This window comes from Condylura cristata, unplaced genomic scaffold (genome assembly GCF_000260355.1).
Source record: "Condylura cristata isolate star-nosed mole 26May11 unplaced genomic scaffold, ConCri1.0 scaffold00002, whole genome shotgun sequence".
Lineage (NCBI taxonomy): Eukaryota > Metazoa > Chordata > Mammalia > Eulipotyphla > Talpidae > Condylura > Condylura cristata.
In genome coordinates, this window is record NW_004567103.1 from 16,480,091 (window position 1) to 16,503,385 (window position 23,295).

Consider the following 23,295-nt stretch of genomic DNA (forward strand, 5'->3'; position numbering starts at 1 on the left):
CACAGTGAAGCAGCTGCAGCTAGCTTGCAGTGCTGTGCTTAACCCGCTGCGCCACCAAGGAGGGCCAATATAAATGTGATTTTTATTGGAATTTTTCTGTATTGAAAAAGCAATTAAAAGTAAATGCCTACAGTAAAGTGTGGTATCCATGCACGCATGACTGGTTATATAGATGATGCTATATATACATAGATATATTTATAAATTGTGAAATTAATGCTTGCTATTTCATAAGAAAAAAAAAGTTTCCCAGCTTGAAAATTAAATACTAAAAAATACTGCATAGTTATATTTGAAATATCAAATAAAATCCAATTCTTACCACTCTCCCAAGAGATAAGTTTTCCAGACATTAATATCTTAAGAAATACATCTTAGTTTTTCACAAATCTTCCAATATAATATTGGAGTTTCACTCCAACTAAAAATCACTAAGTAGATAGCCCTTGTCCATGGAGCAAATGAAGATGGTGGTCAATTCATTAAAAATTTGGGTTTGTCAATAATAGAATCCCAGACAGGATTATATTTCATTTCATATTTTGAAGTTCTATTGTCTTTCGATATATCCTTTGCTTGAGTCCTATCAACACATCAAGTCTCTACTCCTTTCATTTGCCAAATCATCTTCATTTATTTTTACAAACTTATTGATTTGTTTACCTTTTCTAAGTATTGTTGAGTTTATTTCAGCAGAGTTCATGATACCCTCTCATTCTTCTAGTCTGGTTTTTCATTTATACTGTGGGTTTATTTTTTTAATTCTGCCTACTGCAAGAAATTTAAAAACATGTGCACTCTTAACACCCTCACTTTCATAATTTGTAAATATTTGTAAAATATTCATTTTAGAACAGTGACTGGTTTCTAGTTTCATTAAAAGTGATGTCTTATTTTCTGTAAATATGGGCTTTAGTGTACATGCCATTTTTAGTTTTTAAGGCTGTTGAGAGACTACAAAATGAAAAAAGAAAACTTCTATAATTGATCAGAATTTTTTGTAATATTCATTATCAATATTTACAATTCCATGAGAATATTTTAACAGAGAAACAAAAAAGAAAAAAGGTCACTGAGGACATTGACTAGAGGTTGAGTTTTAAATGTCTCATTGAACATCATTAATTTATAACCTTAATTCACCTACTCAAAACATAACAAAGTAACAATAAGAAATAAAGTGATAAACAAAACTCCCATAAAGTCATAGGGGTGACAAAACAAAGGGGAAGTTCTTTTTCCTAGATCCTGAAAAAAACATGGGATCCAAAAGATATGGAACCATGGTGGGTAATGGCTTAAGAACTCAACTGTAACAATTCTCTCCAAGAACTTCATCGCACAGGGAAGGTTGACTTTTATCACAGGAGATTAGACTTCAACATTTACCCCCAGACAAGCTTTGCCAGATATCATCATACCCTTCCATTTGTTCTTTTAAGAGTTCATCCATCATGAACTAAATGAGTCAGCTGAAAATTAGCAGAATTGTTGACTTTACATAAACAACAATCAGACTCCCTGGTGTCCTCCCATAATCTTTGCAACCTTCTTGAACAGAAGAAAAAATATTTTCTGTCTAGAGATATGGAACCATGGTGGGTAAGAGCTTCAGGTTATCAAATATAGTTGAGAAAGAGTGTAAAACAAGTAATGACAAGAAAGGAATTAGCTGAATCTCAAGCTAGAAGACACTGTTACAGTATTTCAACATTCTGAGGAAAAGTTATATGATCAAGAAATTTATTCAATCAAATATGAGGGATAAAGACATTTTCAAAATTTAATGTTCTGTAAACTATCCTTCTTTGTCTTCTGTCTCAAAAAGTCAATTTTGAAAGGTAGCACATTTCACCCCACAATATGTCACTTTGGCATCAGGATTATTTTGATCAGAAGGCACCTGAAAAACAATTGTAGGCAAAAGCTTTCTCTAAAATCCCCTTATCTGCTTAAAGACAGATCTTCCAAAAGAACTCAACTGTCACAAATCTCTCCAAGGGTTTCATCACACAGAGAAAGTTGACTTTTATCACAGGAGAAGAGATTAGACTTCAACATCCACCCCCAGACAAGCTTTGTCACAAATCATCATGCCCTTCCATTTATTCTTCTAAGAGTCCATCCATCATTCCTAAAATCTGTACTCTCTCCCTTAAGTGACTATATCATCCTCCCTTTCTTCTATTAAGACAAGATATAAGCTCTCAATGCTCAGTGTTTGGGTTGAGAATTAACCATTTCTGGCTATAGTGTGCATGTGCAGGTGATATTGAAAATTAATGACTTTGTACCTATTTGTCCTTTTAATCTATTTTCATTTTATTTCACTAAACCAGCTATCAAACCCAGTATATCTTCCCTCTTCTATAAAGTATGGCATCAAAATGACAGCATAAATTAAAAAGAATATAGTGTCCACAAAAATAGAATTCAATAGAAAAAAGCCCAGAGACGTTCCAAGATACTGTTAATGGAGATTCTGAGAGGCGAGCTGTGCAGCCAGCCACATGGCAAGTGGTCCATATTGGAGCAGGAGGACAGAAGTGATAGGAATGACATCTGTTTCCAAGAAGAAAAATGGATCGTATGAAAAAGGAAATATCACTTGATTTGGCTAAAACTAGAACTTTCTAGGTCATCTGATATACTTAGTATTGAACTAAATGAAAGTGATAAATTGGACAGGTACGGGGAATAATGTGAGAGAGTGGATGAAGGAAAAATAAGGATAGGATTATTTAAGGAAATTCGTGTTCTAAAGTAAGAAATACTAACCTTATAAGACAGAAAAATCAATTTTAAAGGGCATTAGATGACCGGCGGCTGTCAGGTTCTTCATGGTGGGCTCTGGCTGCACAGCACCACTTTGCCCGCATTCTCCTCTTCGGGGGTCAGTGCCTGAGAGAGATGAGCTTTCAAGGGTGAAATCATTTCATTCAGATAATGGGGCATAATCCTGGCTAGGTTGGATGGGGCTTTGCCAACTTTCCATCATCTCAATTCTGTTCTCTATATTGTTCCCTTTCATAGCTATTGACAGAACTTTTCCCTAAAGAGTATTTGTCCAGGACAACTGTTTTTTTTGTGAAGTTTCTATCTATATGAACAAGTCATTTAAAATATGTTGTCTCATCAGAGGCACAATGACAGGTTTAGAATGAAGAACAGAAAAGTAAGTCATATGTTTATTATTCAACACTGAACTCGAGATTTTTCCAGTATCTAGGCTCGACCTCTTCCTGCTCAGATCCTGAAACATCTTCTTTGTACTTTATTGTCATATATACAAGTTATAGCTAATTTTTCCAATCACAAGAAAAAAGATAGATTTGCTATCAGTACAATGTCATAGCCACTAAAAAGAAATGGGATAGGACACCCTGTCAAGCTGTTGTTCAGCAGATGGCAGTGCCAATCCCAAGCCTTCCCAGATATCAATGAAGACTAAATAATTTCAAGCAAGTCATGCTAAGTGGCAGGAAGTTCAGAGGCCTTTGGCAATCCACACAAGTTAAAGTGACACTGTCTGTTGATCTTTAATAAACACTCCTGAAACGCCACCTGAATTTGATTACATCCAGACAACCCTGCTGTGACAGTAATTTACTTAGGAAGTTACATAGAATAATCACAAGTTATTTAAATGAGTAATAAAAACAAATCTTGTGGGTTGCTTTGTGTGTATATGTAACTTCTCTTCTTGTCTGGGTGCCAGTCACACTGGATTAGGCCATTATTAATGCAGTATGACTTCAATTTGATTACATCTGCAATAAATTAATTTCCAAATAGTATCACATTCACAGTTATCAAAACTTAGAAGTTCAACTGAAAACAAGACTTGTACCATAAAAAAATGTTTGCTTTCATTTTATTTGCCTGTAGTAATTCTACAGGAGAATTAAATAAAAAGATGTTCTACACTGGTAGAGAGAGATTCCTATGAGTAAATGTTAAAATTCTTAGACATCATTTTAAGTATAGCTTTAGGATAAAATATTAAGTCAATAATAAAATATAAAGGGATGGAGTGGTATAAATTTACAAGCTTTAGATTCAACATTTGAATAATGTTTATAATGCAAAATGGGACAGTGTATCCTGAGCATGAAATAAAATCATTAATATGAAAACCAATTACATTGAAATTGTTTTTTATTCTTCTCATTTAATGAAAATGCTACCAAATTATTTCCTTGGAATGTTCCCTCCTCACCTAGTGTACACACTTCTCAATACTTATGAATAAAGGCCAAATCAAAAAGAAACTTTTCTGACAATCTACAATTCCTTACATATTTTTTGTAGGTGATGTTCTATATGATTATTACATATATCACCCCACTAGATTTGATATCAAGCTTTTATTGTCACCCGACTAGATTTGAGTTCTTTTAGGATTGGGACTTCTTTATTTTTCTATTTCCACTACCTATAATAATACCTGAAATACACTCAGAGTTAAAACATATTTGAGAATCAGTGAAAAAAATGTGTCTACATCCATAATCAACAGACATTATTATTATAGACCAACTTTAAAAGAGCATCATTTCTTACAATGAAAATAAGAAACATTAGAAAAGCATTAATATTAGTTCATTTTTGAAAATCATTTTTAGGTGATTACAAGAGATCCTAAGCTACATTTTTTATCAAACAAAAGTACAGATAACTATTGAAGGGAAAATGATTGATCCTCAGTCATGAATTGATTGTTTTTATTATACCATTACTTAAATGCATGTAAAGAACCAGGCATAAATTCCCATAAGTGGTGTGTATTTCAGAGTATAATTTCACATGTGCTAGAAATGTAACCAATTTCACATGTGCTAGAAATGTACCTTGTCTCTCTAAATTTATCTAAATTTCTCCTTTAAGCATGGTCTGTAGAGTTTCCAATTTTACATCAACACTGAGGATGGGGCACCTCACCACAACAATTCATTAAGCGTTCACAGAAGTCTCAGTGAAAACTTCTGATCCGTGTCCTGCGGTGATTTATTTCAATAGTTCTCCTTCTGCTACTCCTGTTACTTCTGTTCCATTCTAGGAAACATGGGAACCATCTGGTAACTCCAAATTTATGCGGGGGAGCCAAATGATGAGATGCTGTCCACTGTGCATGCCAGGCAGTGATTTCTTTCTGGGGACTTGGCATACTTTGGGGCTATACTGAGGAGCCAGTGCAAAGAGCTCATGTTCTTGGGCCTCACAAAATTATCTGGAAGTAAAACGAAAGAGAATGTGCCCTGCTCTCAACAGGATGTTTCCTAATGTGTTTCCACTATGCCAGGAGCCTTTCTGCACTCTCTTCAGAATAATTCTCTTTTTCCTTTGTTCTACATTTTCTGTAATTTTGTTCCCTAGGTAGAAGTGCAGAACCAAACAGCTTCAAGTAGGAAAAGGCAACAGAAAAAGGAGTTGTTAGGGTAAAAAATAGTCAATTTATACTTTAAGAAAATGCTGACTCACAGACTTCATGCTCCTTTCAGGGCCACAGCAGATGCTCAGCCTGACTTAGGGAGCATTCTGTTTGAGAGCAACAGAACATGAAGCCAGCAAAGGCAGGAAGGGTTAAAGAACAGGGGGGTCTGATTGTCATCCTTAGGGAACAGGAAGTCACGGCTATGAATTAAAATGAGAGTGTTTTATGGTGACTTTTCTTTTTAAAAGAAAAACCTAGTGATTTTGGACGATGAGCTAGAGCTAGAACTAAGTAGAAGATAGTTACTAGTCCAAGCAAGAGATCAGGAAGACTTAATTTAACTTTTACAATAGTTCAAATATAAAGTGTTTATTCAATTGTTTGGATATTGATTTAGTATAAATTATGAATATATACCAGTTGCCTATTTTGGAGATCATAAGCCCTTATAATGTGTCATTTTAAATAAAGGTATTAATTTATTTCTAGGTAATAAAAGTTGAAGATGATTATTAAGAGTATTTAAAGACCCTTGATGTTGATATACAAACTATTATAATTCACCATATTAAAAAAGCTATAGAACAGCATCTCTGATTAATCTAGAAAAATGTATAGATTACATATATTATCAAAGTGATTATACCCATCATAGTAAAATAACTTAATGACATTCCATTTTAGGAATGCATAATAATTGTCTTGGTTATTAGAGCAATTAGCATAGATGTGGATCTGCACTGCCATAAAAATAATTTCAATTTTATAAATTATATTTTACTATAGCTCTGAGAATTTTGAAAATGTTAAAATTATAAGAAACAAGTTGGCATTATGCTGAATTTCAACTGAACTGATTTTTTATCATTATAAAATACAGTTATCATAATATTTTTATGTTATCTTCACAGTTCAGTGTATTTCCCCTACATTTTCAGTGAGAACAAAATATTACACAGGAGGTAGCATTATGAATGAATACTAGGGTTCATTTCTTGGTAACCAATCTCTTTTGCAATAAGCCACAAGAAAGAATGTCATGATTTCTTTTTGGACTATTTATACTGAATTTACTAATAAGAATTATCTAATTTCTAAAAGCACTATCCTTAAAATTTTACTTGAACTCTTGCAAACCATCATCCAGTCCATCCTAATAAAACCCTTTCTTGGATTTTATGGTAGAATTCTGCCCTGACAATTGTAGTTATAATCAAACTGCCTACTATCTAATCACTGTTTCATCTTTCCTTTATAGAACCCTTATTTTATCTAGGTATTCAACTATAACCCACATGGAATTTTGTTTTGTGAGTGAAACTGAAAGGAAAGACTTATAGTAGATCTATCTTACTAGAAGAAAAATTGTTGCTGCTGTCACCTCATGAAAATGAGAGGAACCAATGTATAAAACAGAAAAATGATATGACAGAGATTCTGTCACGTGCTTATTAACCTTAGCACATATTGCTCAGTTTCCCTTATGGCTAACTCAGTAACATGTAACTCAGTGGTGTGTAATCAAGGCTGGTTATAAAACCCTTAGAAGGTTAGTTGATCCTCCTTTAACTCTTCTTAGAAATTTGGTGGTAATGTGTTGAAGATGTTAGTGTTACAAAAGCAGAAAAAGCCTTAATTTCTGAGGTCACTCGGGTTGCCACTTCAAAAAGAGATGCCAATTTCATATTGCTCAAGAAAGCTGTTCAAATAGGAAAACCACTGACCAAGTTTGAGGGAGAAATAGCATTTATTATAAAATTTCCAGAACCTTAAGTTACCTAAGGACATTTTTTGGGATGGGTTACCAGAGCAGAGATATAAAACACTTTTGTGAGCGTTTTGGGCCCCATGGTCAAAGTGGTACATACACTGAGAGACTGAGTCAACCATAGTGCTAACCTCATCAGATTTGTGACATTTACAAGTTCACAGCATAAAGGGACACAAAGAATGTATCTGCTAAGTTTTTATAAAACAGAAAACAAAGGACAAAAGGATAGGAGGTTAGGCAATAAGACTTACAAAAATAAAAGGCACAGATAGATGGGGCCCTCCCTGGTGATTCAGTGGGTTAAACCACAGCACTAAGAAGCTAAAGCCACGTCAGCACGAGTTTAATCCCCAGAGATGACCCACATGGTGCAGCAGACCTCTCTTGACCCGCCCACTGCTTCCCTTAGCAGTGTACTTGTCAGTCTGCCAGTTCTGCTCTCCATTCTGTCTCTGGTGAATTGTCTCACTGCCCCTGCACCTCTGGCCTATCCCCCAGTCCTTTATACATAAATAAATAAATCTTTTTTTAAAGGAATAATGATGTAAAATAAATATAAATAATAATAAGAAACAGATAATAGCTGGCAAAAGAATCAGTGAATAGATAGCAAGAAAACTGGTGGAATTTAAAAATAATTGTCACCTGAAGGCATTACTACTAGACTGCATCCAGCCTCAGCAGGTTCAAGAAACACTCTTTGGACCAGAGTTCCCACTAATAGAATTCATACAAGTGCAGAAAAAAGACTGAAAATATTGAGAATTACCAGTAGAAAGATGGGGATTTTTCAGGTCTTGGTAGACAAGGAAGAATGGGGCATAAACATTGTGTAAGTGTTGGTAGGCCACCGGAAATGCCTGGAGCAGATGCCCCTTGTTCTAGTCAGCAGGAGAGAATGACAGGTGATAGAACACACACTTACAGAAAATCCTCATAGTATTGCAGAGAAAACTGCACAACACTGGCTTGTTCTGCCATGGCTTATGCAGCTAAATTCCATCCTAGCTATACCTGTGGCCAAAGGCAATTCCTCTTTCCACCAGAATTGCTAAATCCACAGATTAAAATGGCAATTTATGCAAGCACTATGCTGGTGATGTTAATCAACCACCCATAATCCCCTAAATCCTATTTTTCAGTAATGACCTACAAAGCTGTTTTTTCATTTAATCTGGTAGTTTGAGGACTCTGCAACTTGTACAAAAAGAGTATCTCATTCTTGCTATATAATTTGACAAGTGAAGTTGACCTTTTATATTTTTTTATTTACATTAGTTCACATATTCTATATAACCGTAACTTATTACTTTAAAGTTATCAAAAACAAGACTAGAATGAACATGAGGCCATGAAAGAAAAAATTGTACTTTGCAGAGGTAATTATAACTGTAATCATTTAAACTTGATAGTGAAACTTTTAAATTTAAAATATGAATTTTAGATTAGGGCAAGAAATCCAGAGAAAAACTTGTAATACAAAGATCCTTTCTAAGCAGCCACAAATCTTTCCAATGTGCTTCAGGGTTAAAGAAAAATAAATAAAATAACTATTCAGTAGGATAATTTAACATCTATTTTCTTAAATCAAATTTTACTTTTGGAGACAATTTCTTGAATACACTACTAACAAAATATAGAATTATTATTCAATAAGACACTAAAAGATTTACTTAACTATATATATTTTTAAAATCTGGAAATAGTGATATTTTCTCTCAAATTAAACTAGCTTTCAAATCATGATAGTCTCCTCACTGATATTTTAAAAGTGATGGCATTTGAAATTCGTTCCTGTTCAAAAAATCAGACACCTACCTGAGCTGTCTACCCTTATTTAGTTGACACAAAAAGTTAATAGCATTATAAGAAAATGTTCTCTCCAGTCATTCTAATGTAAGTCAATGTGTAAGTATCTAAATACCAAATAAGACAGCTTTGAATAAGAGAGATAAATTATTAAAAATAGTTGAAATTTTATGGCTAAGTAATGAAGAAAATAAGTACAGTGCATTAAAGGAACTATACCTTGCAAACCAGGGAATTTCCCCCTGAGGCACTGACACTTAAGATGAACTTTAAGTAATAGGTATGAATCGATAACAAATTAGTTGACTTTTTTATATTAGCCCTTACACTTATCCACACTCTAACATGCAACTCATTAATCACATCTACCCAAATTTTGTCTTCTAAAATGCATGAACACCAAACCATTTTGAAATTTTATAGTGATATAGCAAAAAGTATGTATTCTTTCAAGAGTAAACAGTTATATCACTGTTAACTAAATATGCTTGTTATTTCAATTTATCAATAACATACACTAAAAAATCTTTTGAACATCTTTTAAGTTACAACTCAATAGAAAACTCTATAAACCATTAAAGTGAAAATATCATCTATATCTTTGATGAAACTCATCATTTCTTTTTTTGATATTGTGGGCTTAATTTTTTTAAAGTGTACTATAGATTTCAGGCAGTAGTTTATTAAATCACGGTGAATTTCCCAGAGACATTTATGAAACATGTTTATGAAGCGATAAATTATTAAGTCTGATTTATGCAGAAATATTTACAAAAAATATCAACATCAATCAAAAGCTATGTGACATCCAATGATTACTTTTACTTATCATTTAAACTACCCAGAGAAAAGCACACATTGTGATTGGATACTATTTCCATTTAGGAAGCTAAAAGTGTAGATCAACAATTTATTTTACTTGCAGATCTTACTCCAGTTAAATGAATAATCTACTTCTCTACCTAAAATTGTCATCTTTTACAGTACACTACTGATTCATAGTTGTTTCTTTAGAGAAAAATGACAGGAAGAGAGATACGTCAGAACAGAAAAATAGACATGCCTTGTAGAATCAAACAGGTTACAGCTTATACAGATTGCAATAGAGATTCAGTTGGAAGAACAAATCATACCATTCATAAATTAATCTAATCTCTGGTCAAATGTCACCAGAAAGCAAAAGTGAGTCTCTACAAGTGTGGTAATATTATAAGTCCAGAACAGAGGGTAAAGACTGCCTTAAAATAAAGTGATCTCTGTGGAAGATCATTTCCAGGAACTCTCATGGATATCAAAATCAAAGGATGTTTAAGTCTCTTACAGATGATGGTGTAGGGTTTGTATATAACCTACATATTCTCCCATATACTTTAAATCATCTCCTGATTACTTAAAATACCTAATAAAATGTAAAATCTACACAAACTATCGCTAAACATACTCTTTAGGGAACAATAAGAAGAAAAATAAGTATGTAGATAAGCTGCAATTATCATAGCATTAACTACATTTCCACATAGTCAATATACATTGAATTTGTTGAAATTCATAGTTGGATTTGTAGATATTGAACCCACACTTATCAGAGGGAAATTTATATTCATAGGTAAATAAAAGCCCTATCTCATATTACTACAGAGGAAACATTCTGAGAAATGTTATCATTTAATGATTTTGTTTTGTTGTTGAGTGAATGTCACGGAGTATAATTACACAAACCTTGATGGTGTGGTCTACTACACACCAGGGCTAATATTTGTAGCCTATTGGAACCTCCATTCTATACATAGCCCCTTGGTGACCAAATTACCATTGAGCTATGCATGATTTTAACTTGGTGAGAGAACTGGCAAGAAATAAAGAAGATCCCTGTAGGCGAAGAAGACAGATAGGTAGAAATTAAAGGCCAGCATCTTTCTCAAACATTGCAGGCTCCAGGAGATATGCCATGTACCATTGCACAGATCATTTGTGTAATCCTCACAACCAAACTTAGCAGTGTTTTCTTTGATAAGACACAGCACAATGTCTTGAACACATTTGATAAATGTGCCAAATAAGTGGCTGAGTGCATGATGTCTGTGGTGATTTTCTTTTTACTATACAATGATAAACATTGCAAGACTATAAGTTTCAAAACAAGTAACAGAACAAACAGTCAAAGATAATAGTTAGGGCAGCTGATACTACAATTTGGGGAATAGGGAGTGAACAACACAGATTATGGGAATTTGCATAGTGCAGTTGAGATTTGTTTATTTCTTTTTTCCCTCAGGTAACAACACCCAGACTTTCTTTTTAGTTCTAAATGTTGACCACTGTCTATTATCAGTCATGTAAACTAATACTATCCCTTCTCTAAAATATCTTGATTGCTTTATGTCAGGACTAACTAGTCAGTTTTCAAGTCTGGAATGACAATCTGATCAGTGAATGAAACATGGAAGACCTTTTCCTAGGTTTGCAGGAAACAGACCTTCCATTCTCTTTCGAGGAGAGCTAAAGAAAGAAATGCTCTTTGTATCCCTGGGTGATGTTGAATATAAAATCTAGAGCTTAAAGCTGCTTTAGCTATTTTATTACCATGAAAGTTAGAGCCTGAGGACAAAGCTAATACAAAAGTCCAGAACAGAAATTCAGTGAAATCAGGTACTTAGTGATATTTTTCAAATAGTGAGTCACGCTTGACCTGAAGTTACACCAACTTGTGATCTTTTTAGTTAACAGAATTAATAATTCACTTTCCTATTAAAAGCAATTTAAATATATTTTTGGTCACTTTTAACAAATCCATCACAACATACAGTAGCAGGAGGAATCTCAGCATGGCTTAGGTGACCGTCCCTAAAGTTCTTAACAACCCAGTGCAGAAAAACTGACATGAGAGTAGAAAACAAGATGTGGGAGGTTTCTAGTCACTATGAGTTCACATGACCATACAGAGAGGTCAAGGGGTCTATATGTGAAAAATACATGGACGAAATTAGAAGAAAGTAACTAATGTATTTTTATTTTAAGAACATAAAATGTCATCTTCATATACTTGGGATAAGAATACTTATAATTGCATCAATCATTACTATCTTGTCTAGTTTCATTTCTTTAAATTAAGTATGCATGGTAAATAAAAATCCATAGATATAAGTAGCCATTTAATAGGTAAGCTTCACAAAGATCTATGTAAAATATAATCTGTGCCATGCTGTTTATAAAATGACAAAATGAAGCATTAATAACTGAAGTAAAATAATAACTATATAAGTAAACAATAGTTTGGAATAGTTTACAAGGTTGTCTACATTAACTTAATTATAAAAAGCAAGTTTCAGAACATTCTTTACAAGATGATTCTAACTGAGGATAGAAGAAGTCAGGGAAATTTACAATTTCTGAAAGGATAACAGTTAATTAATAATGCTTACCTTGAGGATTATACCAAGTATTTTTACAATAAAAAAATAAAATGTAAAGGTATTTCTACTTTGTAATAGGTAAATATACCTAATTAAACATCATCTCTACTTAATGAAGCTGCCAAAAGTTATATGCAATTATGTAATACTTAGTAAGCGCTCTTGCAACTAAAAACTATGAGCAAAAAAATATGAATAAAAACTATTACTATTCTTAATTTCCTTTTTACTCAAATCAAACACATATTAATTTGTTATGATTTATATTAGACATAACAGTTTCAATAAATCTATACTGGAAAAACCAATATTGAAACTATACAACCTTTCAAAATATAACAGGGCCAAAGAAATATATTTGTATGGTAGAACAAGACTTGCCAAGTAATACTATTAGGATACAATATAGCAGAATTATTCTCAATCTCTCCAATAACTGCAAAAAGAAAATATAAATATGTGCAAGTATGTGTGTGTGTATGTGTATATAAAAATATATAAACACACAGAAAGAAAATACACTTTTCACATGTAAATCTCATTTCAACAGTACATTTAAAATTGATAACATTCCTATCTCTATAATAATACTCTGATCTAAATCTCCATTCGACATAATCTGTACAGTTCAGGTGAAATCAAAGGTTATAGCTGTAAAGAATAATTTATTTATGTTTACTCAAAACATTTGCTGCTAGAAATAGTAATGGATGCTGAACACCGATGATAGAAATGCTATTTTGGATACACAGCAGTGCTTAAATGCTCATCCTTGAATGAAAACAGTGTTTACTTGACTGTGGAGCAAGTCTAAGAAAAAACAAAAACCGGGGGACAGAGAGCACATTTCTGTGAACAGGTCTGAAGGGTCAAATGGGGCAAGTCGGTGTCTCACTGACAGATGGGCACCATGTCAGGTAAGAGGACAAGGGTAATCTGCTCACAGGCCTAATTGAGATGCACATCTTGAACATCTCCAAAGAGCTATTTAGGCACCTTACTGGCCTATATCAAGCAATTTTTATATATACCTTCCTTTTTTTCATATTCAAACTTCTTTTCATACATCTTGATAGAATGTACAATTTTAATACCCACCAGATCTTGCCATTTTTTACTGTTTCTGGGTTTGTTTTTCTTTTGGTTGTTTGTTTCGTTTTTCATTTTTATTTATTTTTTAAAGATTTATTTTATTTATGCATATAGAGCTGGGGTATAGGCCAGAGGAGCAGGGGTGGTGAGAGTATTCACCAGAGACAAAGTGGGGAGCACGAAGGCAGATCAATGAAGTGCACTGCTGAGGGGAGCAGCGGGTGAGACAGGAGAGGTCTGCTGTACCCTGTGGGTCACCTCCGGGGCCGGGGATCGAACTTGCACTAAGGGGGCTGCAGCTGGCTTGCAGTACTACATCCTGACCCTTTGTGCCACCAGGGAGGGCCTGTTTTGTTTTTTATACTGGGTATTTTGATTTGCTCCTTTTTCAACTCAGTTGGCTGACTATATCTTTTATCTTTGGTCTCCCAGTTTATATGTGACCCTCCTTATCTTCTCCTAAAATGGACTTTCATCAATATAGAATTAAAAACTTCTCATTGTCTTCAATTTTCATCATTTTTTTTAACCTTCGAGTTTAACATTTTCTAGACAGTGTTATATTTTGAATGTATGTACTTGTTTTAATAATTCTAATCATTATTAAAAGCACCTTGATTTCTTGAAAGTTAAAGTTATTTCATATTTGTGTATCCACATTTTAATTTAAGCTCTTAAAAATCCAGGTTTCACTCTTATTTTAAAATTTCCCTTTATTTTTCATTAGAAATTTTGTTTTGTTTAAGCATAGCATTAAACAGGGGTTAGGAGTTGAGGGTAGAATTAAGGTTAAGTTTGAATCTTTCATCTCCCACATTTTCTGCAACATTCCAATGGCTTCCATAAGTGGGTCCTTGAACTTTTCAGGAAGACTTCCAAAATTGTATCTGCTACAGTGTTCCTTCTGTTATATACAATAATTAGGGCACAGAAACAATATAAATACCCAATGATAAAGAATTAGATTAAAAAGATGTAGTATGTCCATATAATAAAAAGTTATCCACCTATATAGAAAGATGAAAGGTTGACATTTACGGCAATATGGAAGGAGTCTGAAGGAATTGTGAGTGATAAAGCAAGTCAGAAAGACAAAAACAAATCTTGGATAGTTACACAGTGCAACATTCCACAAAGCAAAATACTTGTGAAAACTATCAGACATGACCCTCCCTGGTGGTGCAGTGGGTTAAAGCATCACACTATGAAGCTGGCCATAGCTGCTCCAGACAAGTTGGATCCCATTGCCAGGGAGGTGACCCAGATGGCACAGCAGACCTCTCCAGTCTCACCCACTGCTCCCCTCCATAGTGTACTTTGTCAATCTACCTGTCCTGCTCCCCACTCTGTCTCTAGTGAATTGTCTCACCACCTTTGCACCTCTGGCCTAAACCCCAGTTCTGAATGCATAAATAAATAAATATTTTAAAAAACTAGCAGACACTAATAACTAGCAGACACTGAGGTTTCTAAAATTAAAAGAGAGGTTAGAGGAAGAAAGGGTCAAAGAGATATAAGGAATGGTGGCAAGAAAAAAAATAAATAAAGCCAAAAATTTGACTCTTATCTGAGCACACATGTAAAATAATTGCTTAAAACAAAAATGTTAATCAATATTATCAAAGAGACTTTTCACATGTCAAGGTAGGATCATTGGAATGATAATTTTGCTGTCAGCAACAATGCAACTTACACTGTAATTTTATTAGAGAAATATCTCAACAATCTCAAAAGTATGGAAAAAAAAATATGAACCAAAATGTCTACCTCATCCTAGTCATGGTCATACAAAATACTGCCAAAATTGATGAAGAGATTTAGACCTATCAGAACAAGCTTACAACCCATCACCATGGGTGAGCAACAAGAAAAATGATTATGGGCTACCAACCCACATGTATTAACTTTACACAAGATTTTGGCAAATTTAAGTAAGGCAGGCACCCCAAAAAAAGTTGGAACCACTGATTGCTTGTACATAATTAATCATGCTACCTCCAATTATTTAAACTGAAGTATGACTGTACATGTAAACAGAAAACAGTTTGAGACAATAAAGAGCTTTTTAAAAGGGGCACACTAGTACTCGATACTACAAGCATTAACCTTTGATTTTCGCTTCCAGGCCCCTTTCTAAGTAGGTAATAAGAAAAGGAAATGCCAACATATATAACCAAGCAAGAAGTTGGAGTGCGAGTTTGTTTCCATATTTACTGAAATGTTATCATTGCATAGTCATTTGATAGAAATTAGCCAGCCTTATCTAATAATATACTCCATAAAAAATTCATGAAAAGAAGTTTTACCCTTTTTTTTTTTCCTGAAAACTAAAACAATGTCCCAAGGGAGACAAGCATAGTTTTATTCTTCTCAACCTTTGTTAATAGGTGAGATTTTTATGCATTGTTGGCACTATGCATAATTGCTATATATAATTATAATATGTCCAACAATGCCTTCTTGTAGGTCACTGTGGTTATTACTATGGATCTAGATAATTAAAATAGAATGAAAAACTGTTATAGCCCCAGAAGGGCAACTGTCGTTCTCTCGCTGAGTCTATGAAACACTGGAATTGAAAATCCTTTGTGCATCATCTGTGACCAATGAAAAGGCCTTTCCGTAATTTTAGCTAGTAAAGTAGACCCCAAAAACAAATCAGAACACCTTCTGGAAGAAGACAGCTGTTCAGATCATCCAAAGTGTCCAAACAAAGTTAATTTGAAGCTGAAGACAGTTACAGCAAGGGCACTAAAGGCAAATCTAAAATAAATTGAAAATGTAATTTCTTAATTAGATGCTGTATGTCTGCATAGAACACACCCAAAAAGATAAATAGGTCATTAAAATGTATTTTTACATTTACTGTAAATTCATATATCTCATATCCTAAAGCTCAATAGCATAAATTATTGATTAAATAATAAATTATTTGTTAAAGAAAACTAACTTACTACCCTAATATAGTAAACAGCAAAACCAGCAGAAAATAATACAGAGAGTATTTTAAATCACTACATATACTACTTACAAGTAATGATTATAAATGTTATATGTATATAGTTATCCTCTTAAGAATTTTTTTGATGCTCTAGGAAACCATATTCTTTCCCTTTGATAATTCAAAATTTAAATACATACTTCACTCTACTATCTTGCTTGTTTGGTGAATATAAACAGCATGACATAAGATAATTTAAATTTATACATATTATAAATATACATTGTAAAATAGCGGTAATATATATCATTATGAAAAGGATTTAACATTTAATTTGAAAACTCACAGCTTTAAAATACAACTAGAGGTTTTCTGAAAATATAATTTATAGCTACAGAAATGCAAAGTAAGCTTTACATTGATCCATACTGGAATTTATATTCATATAATGCCTTTTTTTGCATTAAAAGCTACTTAGCCCTTTTCTTAACTTTGTGCTGTTGCTTCCACAGAGGTGCATGGGAGAGTACTGACATGAATCTGCCTACCTGCCTGGCAGTACATACAGTTATGACTGGTGTTCACAGTCCGAGGGGTCCCATGGGCATCTATGTCCAGTCGGAAGTTAATAAGCATTTCACACTAAATTGTCCCCTCTTCCTCTTCACTAATGGAAGAACTGCTACTCTATTACCACATGCTCTTGGAATCATGCTTAACTCTTCTCTCATGCCAAATCTAATATATCAGAACATCCTAATAACTTTCTCACCAAAGTATACTTTAAAGACGAGAGAGAGAGAAAGTTAGAGAACTCTTACCATTTAGTCTCTATATCATTTTCATCCTAATACAGAAAATCTTTATAACCCTCTGGGGTTACTGAACTGTTTCTCAATTAGACTGCTCAGCTTCTCTTTAACTCCAGTTTAATTCTCACCCAGTAGTCAGAGTGAGCTTTTCGTTAGAACAAATTCCTCTCAAAATGCTCTAATAGCTTCCCTTCATCCTCAGCTGTAGATGTAAAGTCCTCTTTGCTATGATCTATAAAGCCCCCCTTTTGATCGCTGAGTATCTAACTTCCATTTTCTCCCCATCTTCTCCAAACTGTTACTCTGTTTATATTGAACTTGTCAGAACACTTTGAACCTGAAGGCTTTGCACTTGCTGTTCTTCATGACGACTTTTCTTCATTTCTCTGCATGTCTCACTTCCTCACCTATTTCAGGTTCTCGGAACATGCCACCTTCTCAGTGTATCACTGGCTCTTCTCCTTAAACCTGAAGCCAAACCGTCCTGTTTTATGTTTCTCTATGATGTTATGTCATCAAGCATTATTGTATATATGGGTTCATTATGGGTTTACTAACTATTCCCTGCAATAATCACAAACTCCCTGGGAACATATTCCTGTGTATTTAGTAGATTGCCCAGAATACTGCTGGACAAATGCTCTATACATCTTTACTGAATGAATGAGTTTGAAAGTACCTTCAGTCTTTATTTTGAAAGAAATTTCATGCATCTCATATAGCCTAACTCATTTATACTCACAAATCCAGTGGATTAATTAGGGCAGTGGAAAAGTACTCAGGCAAAGCTCAGTGAAGGCTGGACAGCCCTCCACCTAGCACAAGCCTCAGGTGCCCCGCTACTTCGAGGAGGTGACATCATAATTTGATTCCAACTAAGAGAATGAGGACAATGAGAGCAGGTATGCAGTGGAAATCCTGGGGTTTAGGTCTGGAAATGGTGCACAGTGGTTCTCATCAGAATTAGTCTTATGTTTCACCACACTTCAGAAGACTGAGAGATAGAAACTTTTAATGGCCACAGGAAAGAGAAAACTGGAATGGTAAGTATCAAGTCAAACTCGGTCACACATAAACCAGGAAAACACTAATATTTCATGTTGATTTTCCCTTTTTATTAAAAAATGTTAATTTTATTTCACATGACTACTGAGAGCCATGAGAGAAATAAAGAAAATAGATGAACTGCAAGTTTCTGGAGGAGTGAGGTCAGTAACAAGAAATATCTCTTACAAGAGGTAATATTTGAACTGAAATATAAGAATGAGCCAATCATGCAAAACTAGACAAACAAAAACAACAAAAATCACTAGCTTAAATACCCCACACCTGGGAGTGTGACAGTATTTCAGGGCAGTATAAACACGGTGGCAGCTGGGGGTACTGGGCCCAGAGCATCTGGCCACCGTGGGAGGCAGGAGACTCAACTTGCAGTGCCCAGTGGGTCACAATAAGAAGACTGAATTTTATTTTAAAACAAGAAGATAAGAGTGTATTTAAAACAGGGAATCTTTAGACCTGACTTCCAGGTTTTAAAGATAGGTTTGGCTATTGTGAATCAGTGTGGGATATGATGGAGTGCATTAGACTTCTGCAAGACGTCTATTTCTCTGAGAAATAGATATCGTCAAACTGACAATGAGATGTGATGGAGAATGTAAATATAATCTAGAGGAATCCGACTTACTGGTAGATGGAATGGAGGGAATTGTGGTGTGAGAGAATGAGGAATCAAAATTAGTCTGAAGCTGTTCATTTGAATAAATAAGTTTGTATTTTATACTTACTACAAAAATTAAAATACCAGGTTTTCTGGAGGTAAACAAGGGTTCTTTCAGGACATATTAACTTGAAGAAGCCTATTAGCTGCTCAGACTTAGGGGAGCTGCCCACGGTCATGATGCTGCCATGGAAACGATCGATTATGAAAATGGAAGAGGCCACCTGAGTGTGTGTGGCTAGTTTCACAAAACCACCCCACTCCCTGAAGAAGAGTGGCCAGCTAAAGACGCTGACTGACAGCCTGAGAGGCAGCAGAAAACCAGGACCACACAAATCATGGGAGTCAAGAGAGGAAAAGGGGGGAGGGAAAACACAGAAATGGCAAATGACTGACAAGTACAGTTTCAGAGCAGAGCAAAGGAAGAGACTCCACGGAGGAAGACTGGGAAGAACACAGGAGGCTGTTTGGTCTGTCAGCACTTCAGCCAACTTTTCTCCTGAAAATGAGCAGCACATGAGGGAACAAGAAAGGTGTGGTGGGGGGGTTGTGTGGCAAAGAAAAAAATTAACTAATCTGATTTAAAACCCTTCTGGTTCTTCGATCTATGAAACTGCACTCCATAAAAATGCAAATTAGTAAGACATTAAGAATTATTATCTGAAATTTACTATGCATTTATTTTATTATGACCATGTTAGAAAAACACAGTAATATACATTTAAATAAATGAGTTTATCCTAAAGAAAGAACATATAACTAACAAATTCTGCACTTACATAAATCTAATTAATTACTTTAACACCTAAGTATAAAGTTATCATCATGTGTCATGCTTGTCAGGGGAGAAGAGTTACATGTCCAGTTGTAAAAGAAAGACTATTTCCTCGGTATTTTCTTTAAAATAATTTGTAACTTAGTCATTGTTTTGTAGCTTGCTTTTGAGTTAACCAGACCTGATAAAAATTATTTCTTTGAATGGATGTGTGTTACGACAGCACAAGTATGCAGTGAGGGGTATAAGAGGAGAAAAATGGAGGACATGATACCTGCCTGCAGAAATATAAAAGTTAAATCAGCATGTAAACCACATGAATCCTGGCATTCATCAGTGTTTAGTAAAACAGGGCTTACTGTTATTACTGGTATATTTTCTTTAGCATTATTTTACTAGTGTTAGGTTGATGAAGTCTGGGGACCACACATCAAAACAGACAAACTTCATTCCCCCCAATAATACTGATAAAAGTAAGTAAATTTGCAGTCACATTAAACAAAAACACATTTAAGTTCCTTTAAAGGACATACCAGGCCTTTGTGAAGGCATGAGGTAAGCAGAACACTCAATTTGATTTTAAAATTAAAAATAGAGAATATGAAACTATTTGAGAAACACTAGAAGTATCAATTCAAAAATTTACATTCTGTTTACCTAAGAAGTGGCATTGCACAATGAGAGTGAAGAGGAAAATATATACAATAAGACAGGTGGAAGAGAGAGAAACTATTGGCAAAGAAGAAATAATAGTAGGATAGAGAAACAAAAACAGAAATATTACCTGAGAGCAACAAAAGCTCTCAGGTAAATGGAATGCCCAAACTACATCTTAATTTTCTTTTAAGGCACGTAACTGGAAGAATAGAGATTGTCCCGAATACTGGTGAATAACTACATAAACGCCTAACTCATGGCATATGTGCCCTGTGTCTACTTAATGAAGACTGTGATGATGACTTATTCCTTGAATTGCATTAGTAAAATTATCAGGGCAACTTTGATTCAAAATACTGCAAACAACTTAAAGTTAAAAATTCAAATTTTCTTTTTAACAGAGTTCAATATTTTCCTCATTCTCTTCTCCACTCTTTTATTTAAAGAATCTTTTGTTAGTCTCAGCGTTCTTTTTTTGAGTTGATCCGAAGTTTCCAGCCTCCCCTATAAAACATGTTAGTTGTGCTCTCTGCACAACTGCTCAAAGCTCTCCCCAGAACAAGCGTGACCCACAGGCTCTCCTTCTAGCCAAGGGCCACCATTATACACAAAGGAATTTGGCCCTCAACCTCCTCACAAGTCAGTTGTTCTTGCTACTATAATGTAATTAAAAGATTAATGAAGTTGATAAAATATGTGTGGTAAGGAGAATTGCTGTCAATTAAAATTAAATTAACGGCATGGAAAGGTAAGAAGATCATCTCCTGAGAGTCGGAAGTTCTTGTGTCAGTTTAAGGAAATTACAAAATTGAAATTTTAGATGATGCATTACTGGTATCATTTTTGTAAGCAAGATGGTGTATAAGTCCAATCAACAGTCACTTAATGTAACCTTTCATCAAAAGGCTGACATGTGAATACAAATTTTCTGCTTTAGGTTGAAATACAATACTTAACATAAGAATATATCATTTTTATGTTTCCCTTCATTAATAGACCTTTTCATTCATTAGCCTACTGGTTTTAGTCATGGAAGATGAGATCATATCTGTAGTGCTCTTAAGCAATTTATCATGACATTCCTTTACTACATGAAAATAGTTAAACAAATAGGATTTAGGAAGTAGATTAAAAGTATCATCACCAATAACAGAGGGTATTTTGCAAGATTGAAAAAAAATATCACAGGCAAAAACCATGTAAATTGTTAAGAACTGGCTAACATCCTATTGTGAGACATTTGTCCTCATTAAGCATAAGGAGAGTATATATGTTTGCCATATACTTTTATACAAACGTTAGACTTATTGAAGATCAATGATGAAAGTCATGATTAGATTAACAAATAATAAGAAATAATATTACTTACCTAGACTATACTCAAAATGACATATCCATGATAATTTACAAAAGCTGACCACTTATAAAAATTCTAATTATCTCAGAACTTAACTATAGAAAGTGCATTCTTCCCAAACACTGAAGGTATTGTAAATTTTACAGAATTTAAAATACTTACTTATGAATTTAAGGAATTTAAATATGTAAGTTAATAAAATTATGCATTTTAATAAATATTGAGTCACACATTTTATCTTTAAACTGATATAGGGGTCATGACACTGTTCGCAAACCAAATTAAACAGAAGAAAACATAGATTGGTAAAGTTGCAAGTGAAATAAACCAGTCAAATATATAATTGCTGTGATCCTACATTTACAGTAAATCCTACAAACCTTTCTAAATCAGATTTGTGCATTTTAAGTCAAAAGGGTGATCTCTACTATAAATAAAACAATACTACACTTAGTCTGTACTGCCACCAAGTGCCTACACCAATTAGATTTAAGATTCCTGCAGTAGCTATAAGCAGATTGTTTCACTGCTATGAGTAGCAATTTGGAAACAAGCTAAGTGCAAATCACTTTGACAATGAATGACTAGAAGAGCACCACAATTTAGACATGGAAATAAACACTCAAAGCTGTTAATAAAATATCAAGCATCCTACCAGCTCACTGGAAGTTCATGAAGTCTAAATATGTTGTTCAGCTTGTAGTCAAATTTTGCTGGGCAAATGTTTTCTTTATATAAGTACAAGTTTGGATGTGGTTGTATATCAGTGGGAAATTCCGAATCCTAGGGGAAAAGCATGAGATCTGTGTTACATCACAGTATATTGTGTATTAATTATAGCATAAATGGTATATTACTACAAGACTTACATTAAGAACACCATTTCCTCTTAATTTTGTGAAACTATGCCCAAAAAAGGTAAGAGTTCAAATAAAGCCATTAATCTAAGACTTATACTATGTGGTAAAAAAATAATTTGCAATCATCCCTTCTTTAAATCAAAATGAGCACAATACAGCACTGCCTAATGTCAATCGTTATCTTTTAATAACTGTCCTTTTCCACCAATTACATCAATGAAGTGTGTGATTAATTTTTTTCTCTGATATTCCCTTTACCCTCTATCAGCATTGGACATAAAACAAGTTTTGTTGAATAATAAAATGGATCCTTGCTAATTGATTAATTATGATTTTCTTCTTTAAATCTCAGGACAAAGAGCTAATTTAAAAGGTGCTTACTGAATGTAAAGGATTTGTCATAATCATTTTAAATATTATATACATTAAAATCGACATCCACTATGTCTTGGTCACCTGTCTCCCCAGGATAAAAACATGACTGAAGACTATTTATAGTTTATGAGAAAATAGTCTCTCCTCAGTGGAAAGACTTTGTGAGTAGGTACTTAATATTTAATAATGGGCTAATTATTGCTTAACTCTAAAAGAAAAGTAAACAATGACCTTAGAACTAACAGTATAAAAGGAATTTTAGAGACAATTACATAGCAA

General features: G+C 34.0%; 1 protein-coding gene across 1 annotated transcript in view; it reads right to left on the bottom strand.

Annotated features, from left to right (window-relative positions):
- SPAG16 (sperm associated antigen 16) overlaps positions 1-23,295 on the bottom strand; it is a 678,503-nt gene that overhangs the window by 567,769 nt on the left and 87,439 nt on the right. Inside the window, exon 10 of the mRNA XM_004674324.2 lies at positions 22,437-22,564. Within this exon, the coding sequence (XP_004674381.1) occupies positions 22,437-22,564 (128 nt within the window). The remainder of the gene's footprint in view (positions 1-22,436; positions 22,565-23,295) is intronic.